General features: G+C 44.2%; 1 protein-coding gene across 7 annotated transcripts in view; it reads right to left on the bottom strand.

The window, feature by feature from the left end:
- The window catches only part of LOC142493542 (amine sulfotransferase-like), an 87,577-nt gene that overhangs the window by 3,565 nt on the left and 59,172 nt on the right, over positions 1-24,840 (bottom strand). For all 7 annotated transcript variants that reach the window (XM_075597722.1, XM_075597723.1, XM_075597725.1 and 4 more), the window contains 4 exons: positions 24,136-24,344; positions 13,867-13,993; positions 12,886-12,980; positions 4,391-4,571 (listed from right to left, as the gene is read on the bottom strand). In XM_075597722.1, coding sequence (XP_075453837.1) covers positions 4,391-4,571; positions 12,886-12,980; positions 13,867-13,993; positions 24,136-24,344 — 612 coding nt within the window. The remainder of the gene's footprint in view (positions 1-4,390; positions 4,572-12,885; positions 12,981-13,866; positions 13,994-24,135; positions 24,345-24,840) is intronic.

The following is a 24,840-nucleotide window of genomic DNA, read 5'->3' as shown; positions in this document are numbered from 1 at the left end:
GACGCGCGGTTGATGTGTTAATTGATAATGGTTCCGGATTTACTAGGCTGCAATGCTTCGCGTGTCCGCCAGATGGCATAAATTCATGAATTGTAATGCAGTATATATATATATATAACAACAACCCCTATAACCCCTAACATACAGTACTGTACACATACAGTACAGTATACTGTATGCACATCAATGATACTATAGGTCGGCGGGGGGCGAGATGTGTTTGCAGCAGACAGAGAACCGCTGCTCTCTCTGCGCAAACATCGGCACATTAAAATTATTTAAAATACATTTTTATTCATAGTGTAGATGTGCAGGGGATCTCCGGAGCTGAACCGCGATACAGCCCCCTTTATGAGGTGCCGGTATCCCTCTGCATTTAAAGGTCCCGATCACGTGACCGCGGCATGTAAACCAAGCAGAGGGATACCGGCACCCCCTAAAGGGGCCTGTATCTCGGGAAGCAGGGGGTCCCCGGACCTGAAACCACAGCGGTTCAGCTCCGGAGACCCTCTGCACATCTACAGTATGAATAAAACACATATATAAATAAACACTCATTCCTTACCTTTGCGGCTATGTGCTATGGTAACGAAGCAGCATGACTGTATTTTTAATAATATTGTACAGTGAGCAGGGCGTTCCATGAGCCACAAATCAAAGCTCAGGGAACCCCCTGCTCCTGCACAATATTATTAAAAATACAGAAATGCTGCTTCATTACCATAGCTGATAGCCGCTAAGGCAATGAAGGGGTTAACCCACCGTGCCCGCTTTATTGTGGGTAGCGGGGGTGGGTGAAGGGGGTATTTGGCCCTTGGTGTGAGTTTAGGACTTGCGGGGGGGTGCGTGTGCACTTAACCCCTTCACGGCCATAGCAGTTAATACCGCTACGGTCATGAAGGGGTTAAACCCCCCCGCTACCTCCCCGCAAGCCCTAAACAACCATCGTAGGGGCTAATACCCCCTTCACCCACAATAAAAAAAATTCACGCACAGCAGCCCCACAATTAATAAATAAATCTAAATAAATAAATAAATACATGAATATAAATAAATATATATGTATGTATATATATATATATATATATATATATATATATATATATATATATATATACAGTGGTTGACAAATCACCAAAAAATCTACTCGCCACACACAAAAAACTAATCGCCACCTAGTACCAAACGTGTGCTGCTTGGGCCAATATTTTCTCGCCCGGGGGTTAAATCCACTCGCCCGGGGCGAGCAAATGTATAGGTTTGTCGAACACTGTATATATATATATATATATATATATAATATAATATATATATATATATATAAATAAAACAACAATCCCTATACACATTAGATAGATGTAATCCTTGGTATTGTAAGGGTTAGCCTTGGTTTTACATTTTGTTTTCTGGTTGGTACTTATATATTGATTTTTGTTTACTTGATTGGTTAAAATAGTTGACTTGTTTGTAGTACAGTATTTGTATTTAGCTTGCAATGATATTGTTCACATTCATTTGCAGAATGTATATGGTGCATAGATTTTATGCATCATAAATACAATGTAAATGCAATGTATTGATTGGAATGTGAGGTTTTTCATTGGCATTTGATGATTTAGATTGTAAGATCAGTTAGGTTTATTAAAGGAAATTCATTGTAATGTAGTGTGTCTGTATGGAGAAGAGTTATTTGTAGTACAGTATGGTTTTGATAACCCTTCTACATTTATTTGTATATTGGTTCATCATGTGTGTGTATATACTGTATATATATATATATATATATATATATATATATATATATATATATATATATATATATATATATATATATATATGTATAAGGATTGTCGTTTTATATATATATATATATATATATATATATATACATATATATTTATTTATATTCATGTATTTATTTATTTATTTAGATTTATTTATTAATTGTGGGGCTGCTGTGCGTGAATTTTTTTTATTGTGGGTAGCGGGGGTGGGTGAAGGGGGTATTTGGCCCTTGGTGTGAGTTTAGTACTTGCGGGGGGTTGCGGGTGCACTTAACCCCTTCACGACCATAGCAGTTAATACCGCTACGGTCGTGAAGGGGTTAAGTGCACCCGCTACCCCCCCCCCTGCAAGCCCTAAACAACCACCGTTGGGGCTAATACCCCCTTCACCCACCCCCGCTACCCACAATAAAAAAATTCACACACAGCAGCAGCAAAATTAATAAATAAATCTAAATAAATATATAAATACATGAGTAGAAATAAATACATTTAAAATACATTTTTATTCATATTGTAGGTGTTTAGGGGGTCTCCGGAGCTGAACCGCTTTGGTTTTAGGTCCGGGGACCCCCTGCTTCCCGAGATACAGGCCCCTTTAGGGAGTGCTGGTATCCCTCTGCTTGGTGTACATGCCGCGGTCACGTGATCGGGACCTTTAAATGCAGAGGGATACCGACACCTCATAAAGGGGCCTGTATCTCGGGAAGCAGGGTTCAGCTCCGGTAGACCCCCTGCACATCTACTCTATGAATAAAAATGTATTTTAAATGTATTTATTTATATTCATGTATTTATTTATTTATTTAGATTTATTTATTTATTTTTTGGGCGGTTGCTGTGTGTGAATTTTTTTTATTGTGGGTAGCGGGGGTGGGTGAAGGGGGTATTAGCCCCAACGATGGTTGTTTAGGGCTTACGGGTTGGTAGTGGGAGGGGTTAACCCCTTCATAACCGTAGCGGTATTAACTGCTACGGCCGTGAAGGGGTTAAGTGCACCCGCAACCCCCCGCAAGTCCTAAACTCACACCAAGGGCCAAATACCCCCTTCACCCACCCCCGCTACCCACAATAAAGCGGGCACGGTGGGTTAACCCCTTCATTGCCTTAGCGGCTATCAGCTATGGTAATGAAGCAGCATTTCTGTATTTTTAATAATATTGTGCAGGAGCAGGGGGTCCCCTGAGCTTTGATTTGTGGCTCATGGAACCCCCTGCTCACTGTACAATATTATTAAAAATACAGTCATGCTGCTTCGTTACCATAGCACATAGCCGCAAAGGTAAGGAATGAGTGTTTATTTATATATGTGTTTTATTCATACTGTAGATGTGCAGAGGGTCTCCGGAGCTGAACCGCTGTGGTTTTAGGTCCGGGGACCCCCTGCTCCCCGAGATACAGCCCCCTTTAGGGGGTGCCGGTATCCCTCTGCTTGGTTTACATTGCGCGGTCACGTGATCGGGACCTTAAATGCAGAGGGATACCGGAACCTCATAAAGGGGGCTGTATCTCGGGAAGCAGGGGGTCCCCGGACCTGAAACCAACACGGTTCAGCTCCGGAGACCCCCTGCACATCTACACTATGAATAAAAATGTATTTTAAATAATTTTTAATGTGCCGATGTTTGCGCAGAGAGAGCAGCGGTTCTCTCTCTGCTGCAAACACATCTCGCCAGGGGACGGCCTATAGTAGCATTGATGTGCATATACAGTACTGTATGTGTATGTTAGGGGTTATAGGGGTTGTTGTTATACAGTATATACTGTATATATACAGTATATACTGCATTACAATTCATGAATTTCTCGGCTTCAAAGACAACAGCTCGCAAACGCCCCCATGCATTTTTACACGGCATTGCAGTATTGCAGCCAGCGGGAATAAAATGCTTAAATCACAGCCGCGAAAATAACGCAATACACCCCGGGCGAAAATGATACAAAACCGCACATCACCGGGATATTACGAAATTCACGGAGCTAGCCGAGTTAAAATAAAGTTGGTCGCCACTGTAGCATTGGGTATTTTTGTCTTTTGTCATATATATAGTCGCTTCGAATTTACAAGGTGTGAGGAGTTTCTCCAAAGTTATGTTTAGCTCCGGTGACTGTCCGATTCCAGAGATACTGGTGAAGTTAATGGTATTACTTCCTGTTTTTTAAAGGGATTTATATGGCCATTCAAAAGGTTTAAAGCAAGTAACTTTCCCGGTTAGTAGGAGGTCACTGCACCTAAAAATATCGTGGCTTAGCTCCGGGGATAAAAACAAAAACTAACTAAAAAAAATACCCTAAACTATACAGCGCGAGTGAGTGCTACAAAAAATGAGTGAGTGCTAGTGAAAAAATAATAATTAAACTGTGCTACTACTCTTGGTGTGCTTGTTTTATCTCTTCTAGGAGGATTCTCCAGCATCCTATCTCCATTCCTCAACATATGGACTATCAACGGGAGGGTTTCACAAGGGACTTTTTGCATCTTATGACGTTACATCTCATGAACTGTGTGTTTATTGAGCGCCAGGTATCCCTGTTTTGACTTTATTAGCTCCGCGGATATTGCTACTTTAATAGTACACGATGGACCAATTTTAACAAGCTTTTACCTTTGCGCATAAAGTCTCCACGGTCTTTGTACATAATTTTTTCTGGCATGGATTCATTATTTGCAAGTGGATCCATTTTCATCTGCTTGAATGTTGCTTTCTTCACCACGGAATCCAAGGACTCATCATCTAACTCTTTCCCCACAAATTTGCAGATTTGTACAACAGTGGATCGCAGATCCTGAAAATATAAAATTTCTTAAATACCATACAGTATAAACACCTCATGCTCTGGTTTCCCAGCGAAGCATGAACATATTACACTTGTAAAATATGAGAAGAAAGCCGATTATTAGTAACCTGCTTTCAATTATGAGTGTTTATTGTCCATAAATTACATTTCAACCACAGTGAGTGTGTGAAAAAAGGTAATCGGAGCAGTCAGCAGTAGATAATATAGTAAAAAGCGAAGAAACAAAGCACTGTAGTAGAAATAGAAAATCTAATGAGAAAACAAAGTAACTAAAAAAAGGATAGGTGCATTTATATTTTTATTTATTTTTTGAACCTGACGAAGCTTGTGATCAGGCGAAACGCGTAGCTCCTGTTTTGGACCCCCAGCAGTCACCGTAGGAGAAGCGGAGTAAGTGACGTCACAGCCCGACCACGGACACGGGAACCAGGGATACCATCTGGAACTGTCATCCAAAACAACTCCTGCTGCTGCCAGGGGACCATCTTTTTTTGCAAGTGATTCATTCATTTAATAAATTACTGTTTTTGTGATACATCTGCCTCGGAGGGGGAGTCCACCCACGACCCTGGGAGTGCTGGAGGAAGGGACACCCTGACTGGACACAATCAAGATAGTTGTATCTGTATCTCTCTCTCTCTCCTATTGTCAGGTGGGGGCATCTGACATACAGTATGAATCGGGCTATTTAACCCCTTTCAATGCAACTACAGTAATATCACCTTTTTCTTTATGTGCATATTTGTACCGAGACGAGGTGTGGATTGATACAGATAGACTCTGCAAGCAAGACTGCAGAGCTTCTCTGAGGATAAGCACTCACGCATGCCGTGTGAGTGGATTATTATTATTTATTACTACCCTCATTCCATTTGAAAGGGGGTCTGGGAGTTGGGGATTTTTTCCCTCTCACTGTATATTGCATTCACACATTATAGTTCTTTACCCCTGGTTGATCTATATTTGTGTGTGTCTATCCATACCGGGGAAGAGACTGCACGCCAGCAGCAGGGAAGAGGAAGAGACGGCACGCTAAGAAGAAACAAAGACACCTTTATACAACGGTGCTCACACAAGGCCGGGGGAGTATTTATTATATATTACACCATATCTCATATGTTATTTTCCCACTATTGGTGGTTCTTTTGGGTCTGAGACTCCTCGAACATCAAATACACTAGTTCAGACTTTTGTGTAATAGGATTTATTGTCCATACTGTGCTCCCCAACCTTTTTTGTTTTTCTTCTGTTTACTAAGGATCCTGGATAGATCCTGGTGGGGTTGAGTCGCAGGAGGAAACTCCACACCAAAAGGGTGATATTATTCCCCTCAAGTAGGTACTTCCTTTATTAATCTAGAGAGCGCACAGGTATCTTATGTTTTTCTAGGTTCATTTATGGTACTGTATGCAGTACATTCTTGCTAAAACTTGACCGCACTTTACTATTAGAAAATTACAACTTAAATAATTGCTTTGTTTTCTTAAAAAGTCAATGACATCAATTAGACATACACCATCTTAGCAAGGTCAAAATCCAGGCCCTCAGTATTATGTATTTCTTGACTTAATTGTGCTAACTAGAGCACTACTGGGAAAGTGACCTCAAACACAGCAGTAAACAAAGAAGTCCCAATGCACAGCCACTATGACACATTATTTCATTAATTTCTATTTGTTTTATCTTATCATAAGTATGGGTCATTTAGTTACATTTTTGGGAAAAAACATGTTAAGTCGGCAACCACGTCAAGGTTTTCAGCAGGTACCTACACTAACATTGTTATACTGTGTCCTTTGTATTTCCTCCACTGCATAGAGAAAGGAGGAAACAAAAAGGATAGGCAATAGCATGGCATGCGTGGCATGTATGTGGTGCCAGGGGTTTAAACTTTAGGGGTACGGTACATGTGAGTTAAAACTAGTTAATAACACCAGAAGTGCCCTGATAAAGTGAAGAAAACAAAAATCTTGAAAGATGTGCTAGAAAAAAGAAAATACTTCAAGCTTATTTTGCAGCAAAGATTAGCAGCACCTTTCTCCTGGGGGGAAGAAATCTCTCAATGATTACTAGGATTATCTGTGTGTACTTGGATCTAGTGATTATGGCGTGGAATGGATGAGCTGAAACTATGAAACGTAGCCTGAAAGAGCTGCTCTCATCTGCACAGAACCAGCATGCTAAGGGTTAACAGAGAAGGGGAAGGATCGATGGTCCATCCGCTCCAAAAAAAATGTAGAACTCACCAGCAGAGAGGTTAAAAACACTAATTTATTAAACTACATAAAATCAAAGTAACAAACAGCACAAAAAATCTCTCTCACGCGTTTTACGCCTACTATGGTGCTTTTTCAAGGAGTACCGAGAAGGGGGGGGCCCTGGGTATTTAACACACTCCCCGTCATGCAAAACAGCTGTGATAAATAATCAATTAATTGTGTTTTGCAGAAAGAACAGTCCAAAAGAAAGAAGAAGAGGAAAGAAAAAAAGAAGAACAGAAAAATCAGCTGAGAATATGAAAGATATGACACAAGTAAATAAAGTAATAAGAAATTAAAGAATGAAAATAAAAAAATAATAAATAAAAATTACATATATGTTGTTGTACAGAGATGATATTCCATTAATTAGGACATAGTAAATCAATAGTGCATCCTATCACAACTCACACAGAGTGACTGGCCCCATAACATGGGCCTGTCAAAAGAAATATGTGCAAAGTTAACTCATTCATGCGTGGATTCAATAGCAACCACATAACTGCAATAAAAAGTTCTGTGCACATACTATCTGGGAGGGATATAAGGTGGAAAGCACAATCAATGTTACTAACAATACAAATGAAAAAAAAATGCATCAACCTGGCAAGAAATGTAAAAAAAATGTGTATTAAAAATAGAGTAACCCTGGAGTCTGTATATATACATCACAAGGGGAGGCAGGTAAAAGAAAGAAAGGGACTGAAGAGAAAGGGCATTATAATAGTAACTTTATTAATGCGAAGTCCAAATGAATAGACTGGTGGAAAAACTACAATGCGATGTTATAAAAAAACTCTTCAAATCCCAATCTATGTTTAACCCATTGGGTATTAGAGTATTCAATGTGAATATCCAAAATGCCTCACGTCTATGGAGCAGATTTGCTCTATCTCCACCTCTATGATGTAACCTTACAAACTCCAGTGCAATACATCTGAAGTTCGTCAGTCTCCCTTTTTGACATGTATCAAAATGCTTAGAGACTGGGTGCAACTGATTTCTTTTGATAATTAGTCTCATATGCTCAATTATGCGTTGCTTGAGTGGTCTTGTAGTAAGTCCCACATATCGTTTATTGCAACCACACATGAGCATATAAATAACATGATCAGTATTGCATGTGATGCATGACAATATTTTAAACATCTTGGTATCATCAGACCCTGAGAACGTTTTAGTCTTTACAGGATATTTCCAAATTTTACAATGGTGACAGGGATAGCAACCAACGAGATTTGGAAAAAATTCCTTAGGTTTAGAGATTATTCTAGGCACACTTGGCGATATTAGATTGCCCATTGTTTGAGATCTTTGGAAGACCACACGAGGATCATGGGTCACCATGTCTTTCAGAAGAGGGTCTGTAGCCAAGATGTGCCAATATTTTTTAATAATCCTTTTGATGTCATAAGATTGGTTGCTAAACCTGGTTATGAAAAAAGGTGGCAGAGTATTATTTTCTTTGTTGCAGAGCATGTTCTTTTTAAGTTTTGTAGATGAGACAGTACTTCGCGCTTGAATAAGATTCTCTCTTGGCTCCACCTTTGCACTTTGGTAGGCCTCTTGAAAAATAGAGGGGTCATAACCCCTCGCCTCAAATCTCTCTATCATCTCTAGTGATCTAATCTCGAAATCCTCAATGTTGGAACAATTCCTACGAAGGCGCAAAAATTGGCCCCGAGGTATGCCTTTAAAGAGATTCTTATCATGAGAACTTTTGGCATGGAGTAGAGTGTTACGAGCATTGGGTTTTCTATAAATGTCTGTATGTACTCTCATGTCTAAGTCAACATAAAGACAAAGATCAAGGTAAGAGATGTGATGGTGATGGTGCTGGGCTGTGAATATAAGATTAAAGGGGTTATTATTAAGGTGTGAAACAAATGGATGCAATTGGGTGATAGTGCCCTTCCAAACTATAATCAAATCATCAATGTAGCAGTGATAAGTAACTATAAGATGTCTGAAGGGGTTTTCATCTCCAAACACGTGGCTTTGTTCCCACCAACCCATAAAAAGGTTGGCATAGGAAGGGGCAAAGCATGTTCCCATTGCTGTGCCACGTATTTGGAGATAAAAACTCCCCGCAAACATGAAATAGTTATGTGTTAAAAGAAAATAAATACTATCTAACAGAAAAGTGATGTGTGCTGGTGAAAGATCAGAATGTGTCTCCAAAAAGAACCGTGCGGAGGTGAGACCATGTGCATGTGCAATACTGGTGTAAAGTGAGGTCACATCTAATGTGACCCATAAATAATGAGGTGCCCAGGGGAAGTCAGAAAATATAGAGTACATGGGATGTGTCAAGAAGATAAGAGGGGAGGGCAGAAACCAGAGGTTGTAGATAGTGGTCGACATAAATTGACCCGATACTAGACACAATAGGTCTTTCGGGTGGTGCCAAGAGAGGCTTATGTATTTTGGGTAAGTGATGGAAGATTGGGGTGACAGGGCATTTGCATTTCAAAAAATCGAACTCACTGGCAGACAAAACTTGAAGTGTTTTGCCTAAATCCAAGAGTTCATCAAGCTCATGTGAAAAGGCAATAGTGGGGTTGGATTTTAACAGTGCATAAGAATCCTGATCTTTTAACTGGCGCAGGGCCTCATTAATGTAATAGTCATAATCAACAACAACTACTGCACCTCCCTTGTCAGCTTTTTTGATTATAATAGTATTGTTATTTTGAATACTTCTAAGTGCATCACGCTGAACAGGGGTAAGATTGGCAGTGGCTTTTCTACTAGAATACATGGTGGAAATGCCCTGTGATAGAAGTCTCAGATCTCTCTGAACTGATGCTTGAAAAACATCTATGGCGTGACCTCTGAGAAAAGTGGGGCAGAAGGTAGACTGTCTTTTCAACCCAGAGTCTTTTCTTCCTAGGAAATTCTCAATACAGTCCTCACTGGTAGGTTCTTGTTCATGTAAAAGTTCCGAGAGGTCTTGTAAGTGACATTGCTCTTTGAATGAAAGTTGGGCATTAATGTCAAAAAAAGGCACTGTCTTGGGCTGATAGTTATCCAAAGTTGGTAGATTAAGAGACCCCCCTATATCAACATTGTTTTCTTTCTGTCTGAAGAAAAGTTTTAAAGATAATTTTCTTGTGAACTTAAATAGGTCCACAATTGTGGAAAACAGGTCAAAGTTTTTAGTGGGTGCAAACGTGAGTCCAAGATCGAGAACTTCTATTTCTGCTTCACTTAGTGTGTATTGAGAGATATTAATCACGTTAGTTTCCTTTAGCTCTGGTACCCCATTTTCTTTGACGGAGCTGACCACCAGTTTATGTCGGGATCTTCTCCGTCTCCTTCTTCGTTTTTTGACGGTGGTTTAGAAGTCTTCAATTGAGGGACAGGGTTAGTTCTTTCATCGGCTGAGGAAGCTGCTGACTCGTTCTCTGAAAAAGAAACACTTGGACCCACGAAATCATTGTCAGATAAGTCAGACTCAAAACTTTTGCCTAGTTGGTAGCCGGTATGTGAGGATTTCCTACTATGTCCTAATTAATGGAATATCATCTCTGTACAACAACATATATGTAATTTTTATTTATTATTATTTTTTTATTTTCATTCTTTAATTTCTTATTACTTTATTTACTTGTGTCATAACTTTCATATTCTCAGCTGATGTTTCTGTTCTTCTTTTTTTCTTTCCTCTTCTTCTTTCTTTTGGACTGTTCTTTCTGCAAAACACAATTAATTGATTATTTATCACAGCTGTTTTGCATGACGGGGAGTGTGTTAAATACCCAGGGCCTCCCCCTTCTCTGTACTCCTTGAAAAAGCGCCATAGTAGGTGTGAAACGCGTGGGAGAGATTTTTTGTGCTGTTTGTTACTTTGATTTTATGTAGTTTAATAAATTAGTGTTTTTAACCTCTCTGCTGGTGAGTTCTACATTTTTTTTGGAGCGGATGGACCATCGATCCTTCCCTTTCTCTGCTGTCACGTGACGGGATCAGTGTTCACCACCGGATGCGGATGCAGCCGCAGACACAGAGGGAGACGCTTCCGCATTCACAGCGTCAGGACTGGAGCTGAAAGCAAGGCGAGCAGAGCGGTGATCTGGTGAGTCGCGTGAACTCCACACCGGGCACAACTTGGCCAGGGCTTGGGACTGAGTAAGTACCTCTTGTTCCTCAATGCATACAGCCCTCTCTTGCTTGACCCGTTATCCAGCGCCTGTCATACTATTTCAGTCCATTACCCCTCATCCCGGTGTCAACTCCATTTATTATTCAACATTGATTTTGCCCTGCTTGGCACACATTACACGTGCTCTTAGAGCTATTACATGGTTTGTTGCTCTCTAGTGCTAAGGGTTAACACCTGCTTTTGCTTAGCACTATGAGACCTATTCTATGAGCCTCGATAAGCCACTTATCGAGCACTTATCAGCCAAAATGCCTACTGCTATTCAGTAAGACTCGATAAGTGGGCGATAAAGTCCTGAATCGCCAAATTTTTCAGCCGTCATAAAAAAAATTGCCGGTGAGCGGCAATAAACCACTTATCGGCAGGTTCTGAAACTCATGCAATTATAGCAGCCGTGATTAGCTTATCGAGGCCTATCGCGGCTCTAGAATGGCGATTTTCTCCCAAAATCGGCACAAATAGACTTCAATGGGCAAATTCAGCTGACAACGGAAGTAAGCCTCCCTGTTCCTATTGATCATAACACAATATTCCCATTATAGCTCAGAATATTACACCATCTACCACCACAGGGAACAAGATAGTTCCTGAAATGGAATAAAAGTGAAGCAGCACATTGGAGAAGTAGGGAATGACAGTAAAGGCTTTGTCCCTTCACTTTTCGTTTATTAGTTGTAGCTGTATTTCGACTTCTAAATCTTGAATGTTTTTGTGTAATATAGCTTACAGTATGTGTTTAAAATACCGTATTTCCTCGATTCTAAGACGCATTTTTCCCCCCGTTTTCACATGTCTAAAATAGGACTGCGTCTTAGAATTGATGTTGTAAAAAAAAAAACATCTAGGGGGCACTGCTGGAGATGCTGGCCGGGTCTTCTGTGTGCAGCAAACTGCATGGTGGCGATCACGGCCCCCCCTCTCCCCCTTGTGCAGAGAGATCAAGCCCCCCTTCCCCCTCATGCAGAGAGATCACGCCCCCGTCTCTCTCTCCCCCTTCCCCTCTCTCTCTCCCTTCCCCTCTCTCCCCCTTCCCCTCTCTCTCCCACTTCCACACTCTCTCTCCCCCTTTCCCCTCTCGCTCCCTTTCCCCTCTCGCTCCCTTTCCCCCTCTCTCTCTCTCCCCCCCTCTGTCCCCCAAGAAAAAAATTCTGCACATTTAATATAGTGTGTTTTTTTCCCCCCAATTTTTTTTATTAAATCAAGTGTGTGTCTTAGAATCGATGGCGTCTTAGAATCGAGGAAATAGGGTATAAATAAAGGGCTACATATCAATAAAATAACTGTGAACTCAAACTTCTGGATTTACAGGATTTCCCCTGTGCTGCCATTTTCAATGTTCTGCATTTCCCCGCTGTATAAATGTCACTGATGTTGTCAGAGGAACCATATAGTGAGCTTGGGCCTTATATAAATTGTTTTTAAGCCTTCCTAATGTTAGTCTCTTTAAAATGAATGGAGCAGAACTCTTCCCCAGCACTGGTAAAAAACTGCTCAGCATATTGAATAATGATCTTGTTGTCTGATATGAAAATGACCTCATTGTCCAATTGTCTACTTGAGGCCAATAAAGAGAACCCTAAAGCAGCAATCCCGTTCCTCTTTTACTTACTTTACCAAGGTAGTTTCCCAAAGCGGATCCTTGCTCCACAACCTCCGGATCTCAATATATTTATGTTTTTTTGAGCTGTTTTTTTACACATAGACACACACACACACACACACACACACACACACACACACACACACACACACACACACACACACACACTATAAATGTATCCGCATTGTCACCAATACAAACTTACAAAGGCCACTGGAGTGATTGACCCTACGCCCATTTTCGACGGAATATAAAATGAAAAAGAAAATTGCATTTTACCCTGATCATGTCTTCATAATTTATGAAGAGGATATTGAAATCGTCCTTGTGGGTATACCATCCTCGCAAATGATCAAACCAGGAGCTACCAACAACTGTGGAGGACAAATTTTGAGTTACATATTAGAATCCTTTTTGTTACTGCACAACCAATCCTTGCTGTAGTGTGTGGACATATACACATACACAGTGTTCGACAAACCCATGCTTCCCGGTCTCGGGGTTGTGGACCCAGAGCACCGCGTTATAACGGGGTTCAGCTTTGTATATATATCTATTATATATATATATATATATATATATATATATATATATATATATATATATATATATATATAATAGATATATATATATATATATATATGCAAATACAACTGTGTGCTCATCTGCATGTCTTAGGCAGGTCTGCAACCCCGCCTTTCCTCATCATCACCCAGCATACAGCACTTCCACTGCAGCAAGGGATTCTGGGAAATGACATGCAAATGAGCACACACTGTCATTTTTTGCCTCAAAACCTTTTTTAACATGGTTTTTGAGGCAAAAAGTGGCACTGTGTGCTCATTTGCATGTCATTTCCCAGAATCCCTTGCTGCAGTGGAAGTGCTGCATGCTGGGTGATGATGGGGAAAGGCGGGGTTGCAGACCTGCCTAAGACATGCAGATGAGCACACAGTTGTATTTGCATATTTGCTTTCCTGTGGAGGGTTTTTGTCACTTTTTTTACTCACCATAACTTAACTCAGTATTATGGTATATATATATATATATATATATATATATATATATATATATATATATATATATATATATATATATATATATATATATAAATAAAAGGTAAGGAGAACTGTATAGAAGTCAGCATAGTCTCTTTACTGCTTTAATTCTGTTGTACAACCAATGATGATATTGTCTAATGGGCAGTTAAGGTCTCAAAAATTGTAAGCATTTATTCTTGAAATAAAAAAAAAAGGTTACCGTCTCCAGCTAAAAACTTCTCCATGAAGTGCTCAAAGTTTGGTGACTTTTTAATATGGACAATGATATTTTCAAAATGATAGTAAGAGTTCATAACATCCTTTGGATTCCTGGTCACATATATTACCTTAAAGAAAAAGAAAATAGTGCAGTATTGAGGCTAGAACCATTAGAAAAATATATATATATTTTTTTCTAATTTACAGAGTACTCCAACTAACTGTACAGATGTAATATAGAAAACCACCTACAGCACTACATTGTGTTTTAATAGCATTTCATTTGTTAGCTGGGATTCACCGAAGGATACGAAGTAAACATGTTTGAAATTACATTGGTTGCTGTGAATCTTGTAAGTTTGACAGCTTGTATTGTATCAACTATCTGATGGTCCAATAAAAGGTATCGTAATACTTACTGTACTCCATACTTGTCCCTCCTTTGTTACGTTACTACATGGAAGAAAGACCAACCTAGCTGCCCACGCTTCTATTGCCGTAATACAAATACATGTATAATTTCACTTTGCTTTTATCTGTATTGGAGATACAAACCAATCAGTTAAACAAGGTCAAACTGCTGATATATATATATATATATAATATATATATATATATATATATATATATATATATATATATTGTGACGTCTCACGTCTCAGTCCCAGCGTCGGATCTTTTGTCCAGATCAAAGGCAGGAAACACTGTATTTTCTAAGCAGGGGTTTATTTACAGGGTATAAAGCAGGTACAGGGTTAACTCATAACGCAAAACAGAAACAAAAAGACCTAACTCCTTCCAGGAGTACTGACTAATACTGCTTAGTCCCTAACTAGTTGTGGAAGAACTAAACTCTTTACCCAGTGTACCTGCAGCAGGTCTGGCAGCGTCTTTCACCCTCTCTGTACAACTCTCCACAATGTGTCTGGCAGCATGGGGGGGGGGGATCACTGTATCACTTCCTGACTATACAGGCTAGACTAATTAGCTAATTAACTCACAGCTGAACAGGTCTGTCCAGAATGATTAACTCTATGAGAGCTGTAAAGTCCCACAACTGCCCCATTCTAGCCCCTAGAGGGCAGCGACGGCAACTCATATCCCTCCCCCCAGCGAAACACTGTCCTGTGAGCGGCCCGTGCACTATCCCGTGCACCAACATCTTTGTCAGACCTGTCTGACATCCACCTCCTCTTAAAGGTTTTCTTTATTAGACCTCCTGCCGAGCAATAATAGAGTCCAGCGTAGTGTCCCACTCAGTCTTCAGAGCTTCGAGCTCTTCGCCTAGGTCACGCCGTTGTTTCTCCGCCTTCTTGCGGCCAGCACGCTCAAACTCCAGGTCCTTCCTCAAGTCTTGAAGCTGTCCTTCTATGCTTCTTTTCTGGCTCAAGGCAGCTGCCAATTCAATTCCTCTCAGGGCCTTCATCTCTTCCCGGTGCTTGCTCTGGGTTTGTGTCAGCGCATCCTTCAGATTTTGGATCTCTGTAGTTTTTGTCGCTAGGATTGCTGCTGCTTCTGTTTCCCATGCCTCTTTCTCCTGTGAGTACTGATTTTTGGTGATGGAGCAGGCTCTCTGCTTCTCCAGCTCTTTCTGCAGCTTGAGGTTGTCCTCCTTTATAGCTGTGAGTTGCTGGGATGTGTACGGTTCTCCAGGAATAGCGGGAGATGAAGCAGAGCACAGCCAACGAACAAAGGCCCCAGGGCTGAAACGCGTCAGATGATCCATCAGATGTTTGTTTAATAAACCTTTGAAGTCACAATCCACGCTGTACTCCGCTTTGTTCGTTGGCTGTGCTCCGCTTCATCTCCTGCTATTGCTGGAGGACCGTGCCTGTTACTTATGCAGGATTGCACGCCGAGTTGCTGCCTTACACGGAGGGGAGACGCGCCAATCAGCTGACCACTTCCGAAAACGCCGCCCACACGCCGGAGACGGCGGCTTCATCGAATACACCAGGAGCTCAGCCGGCGTGGAGCCTACCTCACAGCCTCTACCGATCATCGGGGAGAACACCGCCGGTCAGGTGACCGCCCCACTTGACTTCCAGTCATAACGGGGTTGGCTGTGCAACGATTACTCCTGGGCTGTAGACGACCGGACTCTTGCGCTATCGCTCCCCCACAAACCGTGAGTTACACATGCAACAATTGGTGCCCTGAGCTGGGCCAGTTGCTTGTCTGAAACTTCTTATATCACACACGTGTAAACTTCAGTGGCAGTGACTATCATATTCAGCTCTGAGGCACCTAAGAGGATTATCTTTATCCTGTTCTACCTTGCTGGGACGTGTGTTCAGTTATCTGCTTCAGCTCTAGAAGCCTTTTATCCAACTTCAGTTTTTCAGATTCTAAGGTTTGGACATTTTTAGTTTTTTCGTATTCCACTTCCAGTGATGCTCTGGTAAGGCTCAGGGTGGCCTTCAGCTCATCATGTTGCTCAGCGGGGACCCACTGGGTACTCAGTAGCTCCTGTAGCACTTGTTGCTTTAGTTTACCCAGCTCTGTTTTTAACGTGCCGACCTCTCGCTGAGAAACTTCTTGCTTGCCGATGAGGCGTTGAACGTCTTGTTGGGACGCCTCATAGAACCGTTTCCAGTCAACAGTCTTTTGGTCTGGCTCACTTGGATTTCTGCTTATGGCGGTATCGGTAGCCTTTGTCATGCCAAGGCTAGTAGTCACTCCTGTGACGATTGCGCCAAGCGCTCTGTGTTGTAGTCCACCTCTGGTCTTTTCTGATGCCACGGGGTAACCTTTCCCTGCAGCTTCTGTTGCACACGGAGGTTGTCCATTCCGCGGGACCACATAGGAGTCCTCATCGTCTTCTTCTGAACTGCAAGAACTGTGCTGAACCGTAGAAACCCAGCGCGCATAATGCCCCACAGAAAAGTTACATTCCATTGGTTCCGTGTTCCGAGGGCAAACTGTGGCCACATGTCCAAGTTCATGGCATCTGTAGCACTCTATATACCTTCCAAAACTGGGTCGGCGTTTTGTCTCCATTCTACTGGGAACAACGAGACCAGAGTCCCTCCTAGGTGCTGTGGGACTCCCTACTCCTTTACGCAAGTCAGTGAGTCCTTGGGGATTCCTATTCAGTTGAACAGTCTTATCGGACCTCCTGGAGCGCAGGAAGCGAGAACCGGCGCACTCATCTGGACTTGAGCTCTTGGACATCTCTTCAGCAGTCAAGTAACATTCGACTAAAGCGACCAACTGTTCGGCGTCTTTGGGGTCACTCTGGCTCACCCACTTCTGGATGGTGCGGGGGAGACCTCTCAGGAACCGGTCAATAACGACTCTTTCGACAACTGCAGCGATGGAACATACCTCAGGCTGGAGCCACTTCCTTGCAGAGTGTATAAGGTTATAGAGTTGAGAGCGGGGCGTCTTCTCTAAATCATAACGCCAGGAATGGAACCGTTGAGCCCGAACCGCAAGGGTGACCCCAAGCCGTGCCATAATCTCCGCCTTCAGGGTGTCATAGTCTTTGGCTTGCTCGGGCTCTAAGTCATAATAGGCTTGTTGTGAGTCACCCACCAGGAAGGGAGCAATTATTCCCGCCCACTCCTCAGCTGGCCACCCTTCGCGTACTGCGGTGCGCTCGAAGATTGACAGGTACGCCTCAACATCATCGTCCATCGTCATTTTCTGAATGAGGTGCGTTTTTACCTGGTGAGCGACCTGTGGGGCCACTCTAGGCTGGGCGGTAATTTTCTCTCCCAACGCTCGGAGCTCCTGGTGTAGGCGAAGTTGCGCCTCGTTTTGCTCTTCTTTTAGCGTCTGATGTAGGGACAGTGCCATCTGCTGTACTAACACCGCAGTACTTTCAGTTTGTGACTTTGTCATCTGTTGTAAACTCTCATTATAGGATTTTGCCATCTCCTCTTGGGTCTTTGCCAATTGCTGCAAACCCCGCATTAAAATTGGATATTGAGGTAGACCCTCAATTACTAGTGCTGCAAAGCATATGACCCACTTGTGAAAATAAATGCTGCATCCGGATCTGTGATGATATTCTGTGTGGGGCTTTTAGCATTAACCCCTAGTTGGAACAAGATCTGGCTAGGAAAATAAGGGATGTCAGGGAAAGGTCCTGGGACCCTCCTAGACCCCTTAATGAATCTAGCAACGTGTGATCAATTGGACCTGGGGCAGCTCCCACAGATATAAATGAGATGTACTCACATCAGTCCATGACTGCTACCGGATCAGTGTGCTCGTTGCTGTGGGTAGATGCAGGCAGGAAAATCACCCTTACCGGAGGAGGGAGGGCGAATCAGCAGGCACCACTGTGCAGGAAAAAATTGCAGATGGCTGGACTGGGCTAAAAATTCTTTATTAGGACATGGATTAAAAAACCAAGAGGAGGGGGACAATCCCCTGCGCCTCTAACGCGTTTCACCCAAGCATGGGCTTTTTCAAAGAGTTGAAATGACACACAAAATGACACACACGAGAGCCAAATTCTGACCGCAAGTAGCAACAATGTTCGTGGGCAACATGAGTTCTTCATGGGAAAATCGATGTCGAAACGCATAGGGCGTTGTTAGATTGCGGCCACCATTTGCCCACGAACATTGTTGCTACTTGCGGTCAGAATTTGGCTCTCGTGTGTGTCATTACAGCCCTAAACAATTATACAGAGGACTTCCAAGGCACTGCTTCCCGGAGGGACCTCTCTCGCTGAACACTGAATGCGAGGTATTCCGTTTCCGGTTTTGGCTGCACGAAGGAGGGTCACATGACGACGCCATTGACCTGAGCCGGACGTTGATGTTCGAGCTGTTGGCTCATGAGAGCCTATCTCATACATGCTATTGATTGCTGTACTTTTGTGAGTGGGCATTTGAAAGATTTTATGTTCCTTTAATACAATTTTATTATGGTAATGCACTAGGTGTGCACCTGTTTTTTCTCTTTCCTTTTTTTCATATATATATATATATATATATATATATATATATATAAATATATATATATATATATATATATATATATATATATATATATATATATATAAAATGAAAGACTCCTTACCAGGCAGACCATGGAATCCAGGGAATCCAAGGGACACACAGCAAAGAAGAGACAGCACACTTGGTAGTAATGAAAAAGTGTATTTGAACAGCAGGCACATTCACCGGCATTTTGGTCCTAGGAACAGGACCTTTATCAGCACTCCCTTGATAAAGATCCTGTTCCTAGGACCGAAACGTCAGTGAATGTGCCTGCTGTTCAAATACACTTTTTCATTACTACCAAGTGTGCTGTCTCTTCTTTGCTGTGTGTCCCTTGGATTCCCTGGATTCCATGGTCTGCCTGGTAAGGAGTCTTTCATTATACCTGTTCTTATGGGACTAGCACCTGTTTACATCTGTATTTGTGTGCCATCTGCTCTTTTATACTAATATATATATATATATATATATATATATATATATATATATATATATATATGAGAAAGACAAAACAGAGAGTGCACGCCCCATAGTGTAACACTGTAACATTTAATGTGGGGAAGGGTGGATGGGGGGATTAAAAACACTCACAATAGACAAGTAAAATATATGCAATATGTGATATATAATCACCACCAAGGCGTGTCCAAAACATAGCAGAGAGTCCAAAGCAGGCTGGAGTTGATCTCACGAACAGCGCAATCCCTCCGGTTCACTCAGTTCACTCAAAATCATCCAGGTAATTCTGGCATCAGAGTAAGGCCTTCAAATCACTACATGTGCTCCCTTCCATATATTTGCATTTAGTATCTATTGAATTTTTGTATATACACTAATTTTTTAACCCTTATCATTATCAATTGATTTAGAATTATTTGCTTGTTGGCGCTACTTTTTTTTTTTTTTTCTTTTTTCTTTGTATATATATATATATTAGCTGATATACCCGGCGTTGCCCGGGATAGAATTTTCTCGCTCCGCTCCCCCCCTATCTCAGCTCCCCCTCTCTCTCTCAGCTCCCCCTCTCTCTCCCCATTGCCCTCTCTCTCTCCCCTGTTTCCCCACCCTTCCCCTTTCGCCCCTGTTGACAGCAATCTGGGCCCCCCCATGCACATGAATGCGGCCCTCCCGCATTCAAACCTGCCCCCCCCCCGTTCAAGGCTCCGCACCCACTCTTCACAGCTCTGTGTCCCCCCCTTCACATTAGTAATTTCCCCCCCTTGACAGGCCAGTTGAACCCCCTGGTTCACAGTTCGCCCCCCCATTCACAGGTCTGTTTCCCCCCCCCTTCACAGATCCTGCCCCTCCTTCACAGCTGTGTCCCCCCCCTCTGCGTTGACATGTGCAATTACCCCCCCTATCACAGGTCCACCCCCCCCATTCTCACCTCTGTTTTCCCCCCCTTCAGTCAGTGGCCGCACCCTCCCTTCACATCTCCAATACACCCCCCATTCAGAGCTCAGTGAGTGGGTGGGTGAGTGAGTGTGTGAGTGGGTGGGTGAGTGGGAGAGTGGGTTAGTGAGTAGGGTTAGTGACTTTAGTGAATTTTAGTGACTGGGTGGGTGGGTGACTTGACTGGGTGGGTGGGTTAGTGACTGGGTGGGTTATCTCTCACCCCCCCTGCATCTCTTCCCCCCGCTGCATGTCTGCCCCCCTGCATCCACCCCCCCCTTCTGTCCCCCATACCTGATGCGGCGACAGAGGCTACAGGTAGGAGCCGGGGGAAGGGAGAGGCGGAGAGAGCGGAGGGTGCAGCCTCTGGGTGGGGGGTCCGGGCTCTGGGGAGAGGAAGCAGTGAAAGGAGAGCCGGGTGAGTGGGCCCTGGGGAGGGGAACCGGGGAAGGGAGAGCGGGCTCTGGGGGAAACCCCTTGCATCTCCCCCCCACGCATTTCCCCCCAACACGCATCTTACCCCCCCACACATTTCACACCCCGCTCACGCACCTCACCCCCCTCTGGCCCCCATACCGGAAGCGGCACCGGAGGATGCAGGTAGGAGCCGGTGAAGGGAGAGGGGGAGAAAGCGGGGGGAGGGGAGCCAGGGAATCGAGAGCCAGGGGAGAGCGGAGAAGCGGGCTCTGGGGGGAGAGAGGGAGAAGGGAGAGACGAGTGAGCGGTCTGTGGGGGGGAGAGCCGGGGAAGGGAGAGTGCCGGGGAAGGGAGAGCGCCGGGGAAGGGAGAGCTGGGGGAGCGGCTCAAAGGCGCGGCGGGTGGAGTGTGTGAGGCAGCGGGCCTCGGTGGCTCTCACGCAGTGTGAGGAGCCTGTGAGGGCGTGTGTATTTGTGTTTGTGACGTAACCCCACCCCGCAGGCCAATCACAGCGTGAGCCACCACCAACCACGTGAGCCACCGCAACCAATGAGCAACCTCACAAACCCACACACAACCAACCTTTCAGTTTTATATATATATACTAGCTGAGAGACCCGGCGTTGCCCGGGAGTCACACTGTCCCCCCCCCCCACACACACACTGTCTCCCCCCCCCCACACACTGTCTCCCCCCCACACACACTGTCTCCCCCCCCACACACACTGTCTCCCCCCCCCACACACACACTGTCTCCCCCCCCGACACACACTGTCCCCCCTCCCCCACACACTGTCCCGTCCACACACACACACACACACACACACACACTGTCCCCCCCCCTCCCCCCCACACACACACACTGTCCCCCCTCCCCCACACACACAGACTGTCCCCCCTCCCCCACACACACACTGTCCTCCCCCACACACAGACTGTCCCCCCCTCCCCCACACACACACTGTCCCCCCCCCCCACACACACACTGTCCCCCCCCCACACGTAGGCCGCGGCCTGTAGAGGGTCTGCGGTTGCGGAGGGAGATCTGTGGCGTGCGTCCCGGTCCGCGGGTCGTAGAGGGTGTGCGGTAGCGGGAGGGAGATGTGTGGCGTGGTGGGCGGTCCCGGGCCCTACAGTGTGTGAGGTAGCGAGAGGGCGATCGGTGCCGCGGCCTGTAGAGGGTCTGCGGTTGCGGAGGGAGATCTGTGGCGTGTGTCCCGGTCCGCGGCCCGTAGAGGGTGTGCGGTAGCGGGAGGGAGATGTGTGTCGTGCGCTGGCGTTCAGAAGAGCTCCGTGCGGGCCACTGCCGAAGTGAGTAGGTAGCCGGTGGCGATGTTGTTTAACGGGAGATGGGAGGGGCGCGGTAGCGGGAGGGAGATCTATGGCGTGCGTCCCGGTCCGCGGGCCGTAGAGGGTGTGCGGTAGCGAGAGGGAGATCTGTGGCGTGCTGGTCGGTCCGCGGGCCGTACAGTGTGTGAGGTAGCGGGAGGGTGATCGGTGCCGATGGTGTTTGACTGTAGGCCGCGGCCTGTAGAGGGTGTGCGGTTGCGGAGGGAGATGTGTGGCGTGGACCGGGGGGGGGGGGGGAGTTGGGGGTGGGCGAGGGTGGTGTTTTGAAGAGGCAGTCTGCAGTGTTTGGTGTTGTGTGAATGTTGTGTGAATGTGTGTGTGTGCAGTGTCTGCAGTGTTTGGTGTTGTGTGAATGTTGTGTGAATGTGTGTGTGTGCAGTGTCTGCAGTGTTTGGTGTGTGTGAATGTGTGTGTGTGCAGTGTTTGGTGTTATCGTGCGTTGTGTGTAGGTGTTTTGTGTAGCTGATTCTGTACCTGATTGGGCAGTCTGTGGTAGCAGACGGTGAGGGTTTTGATAGCTGTGAAGCGTGGCCCCAGAGCAGTGAAGGTTGTGCTGCAAATGCAAAGCGTTCCCAAAGCTCAGTGAGGGGTGGGACAGTGTGGAAGTATTAGCTCAGTGAGGGGTGGGACAGTGTGGCATTGGTGTTGGACGCAGGCCAATGAGAGGTGTGCGAGGGCGGGCATTGGACGCAGGCCAATGAGAGTCAGTGAGGGGTGGGACAGTGTGGCATTGGTGTTGGACGCAGGCAATTGAGAGGTGTGCGGGGGCGGGCATGGCCTGAGCCGGAGTGACAGGCCCAAGGTCCTATGCGATTGGCCCTTGGGACGCAGACATACAGTGCTTTCTGAAATACATAGTAGATATATATATATATATATATATATATATATATATATATATATATATATATATATATGTAGAGGTATCAGTACCGTGTTAGCCGAGCTTCAATAATCAAAAAATAAATAGATGATACCGTTCTGTGGCTAACGAAATGCTTTTATTTGTGCGAGCTTTCGAGATACACTGATCTCTTCTTCCGGCGATGTTACAATGCATTGTACAATGCATTGTAACATCGCCGGAAGAAGAGATCAGTGTATCTCGAAAGCTCGCACAAATAAAAGCATTTCGTTAGCCACAGAACGGTATCATCTATTTATTTTTTGATTATATATATATATATATTTCTTATTGTTACATGATTACTAACAGAATGACAATAATCCATGTGAATTTCACACATTCCCTTAGTAATCATTGGGGAAATATTCAATGTTCATTATGAGATATCTGTAGATACGCTGTACAATGAGTCATGCGAGGACAAACATGTGTTGTATACAATTAAACCATCAATTTGTGTATTCTAATTGTTTTGGTTTACTGCATCAATGGCACATTGGAAGCAGTGAGTTTAAAATGAATACCAGGAAACAATGGCGGATTCCGGCGCAACTGCGCATGTCTGACTCAGAGAGGCTGCTGGGATACTTCAAAAAACTTTATTCGTTGAACACACAAGGGCTAACACCGCATTCTCCCCCTCAACGCGTTTCACCCTTAGGAATAGGGCTTCGTCTATTCCTAAGGGTGAAACGCGTTGAGGGGGAGAATGCGGTGTTAGCCCTTGTGTGTTCAACGAATAAAGTTTTTTGAAGTATCCCAGCAGCCTCTCTGAGTCAGACATGCGCAGTTGCGCCGGAATCCGCCATTGTTTCCTGATATTCTTCTGACGGTGGCACGCAGGAGCAGCCGAGGTGAGCAGGCCCCAGACCGGAGATGCAGGTGAGGTAAGTTACCAACAGCCCCCTGCACCGGTCAACTCTGTGGCTAAGCGGAGCTCCCTCATGCGCTGCCCCAGTGTCTGATATAATTTCAGACTGCCACTCTGCACACGGAAGCGCAGGACAGATCCCCACATTCTCTAAAATGAATACCAGTTTATGAAGACTATTTTCCTTATACTGTAGTGCCATGAATTCATATTTTCTAATCAAAGAGGTATGTGTTCACCCAAGGAAGCATCAACTTTTAGCAATGTCAAGATTCACAATTAATAAGTAATAACACTAAAGATTAAGAAAATACTCTTTCAAATTAGTTTTTCTAGCCATTTGAATACAGTACAGAGGAACAGCGTGTTTCTTACTTTTCCTTTCTTGCTTCTCAGATCCTTAGGAAGAAGATGATAAATTAAATTTGATGCAAAAAGGCGAGGTGAGGGAAGGGCAACGTAATCTACATTGTTCAAATTATATTCCAGCCATGGCACTCTTTCAGTCGTTGCAATAGTTTCTGTCCCATTGCGGTGTCCTTCATTGAAAATTAAGCTCAATATTTGCTGGCTCCAAGTGGAACCTGTGAATAAGTAAATATGTGCTTTTTAAATATATATGGATACAGTATCATAGAATTGTTTATAGCGCGCTCACTGCTTTTTTTGAATGTCATGCTTTCTTTAAAGATAGGATCGTTCTCATTTCTCACTTTAACTTAATCTACAAATAGGTCTGTGAAGGTAATGTGTCTAAAAGTGTGCAAAACGTTGTTTATATCTGTCCATACAGCAGTATTATACATGTTTTCTTCAATAATCCTCTGCCTACTTCCCACCACCAGCTACCTCCAGTGAGGGGGAACTGCTATTTTATGGCGCCAGAGCTCCGCGCTGTATTGTAGGGCGGTGGGCAGCCGTTTTGGGAGTCGTGCATGCGCAGAATGGCAGGCGCGCATGCGCAGTGGGCAGAGTGCGGCGTACATCTTAAACCAGCTCTGCAAGATGCAACTTCCAGGATCCTCTGGGGGGAGGGAATCACGTGGGACCAGCCAACCAATTAGAGACTGCGAAGAAGGA

The sequence above is a fragment of the Ascaphus truei genome, chromosome 4 (genome assembly GCF_040206685.1).
Source record: "Ascaphus truei isolate aAscTru1 chromosome 4, aAscTru1.hap1, whole genome shotgun sequence".
Lineage (NCBI taxonomy): Eukaryota > Metazoa > Chordata > Amphibia > Anura > Ascaphidae > Ascaphus > Ascaphus truei.
The sequence above is the reverse complement of the archived record's forward strand: the minus strand, read 5'-3'. Positions and strand labels throughout refer to the sequence as shown.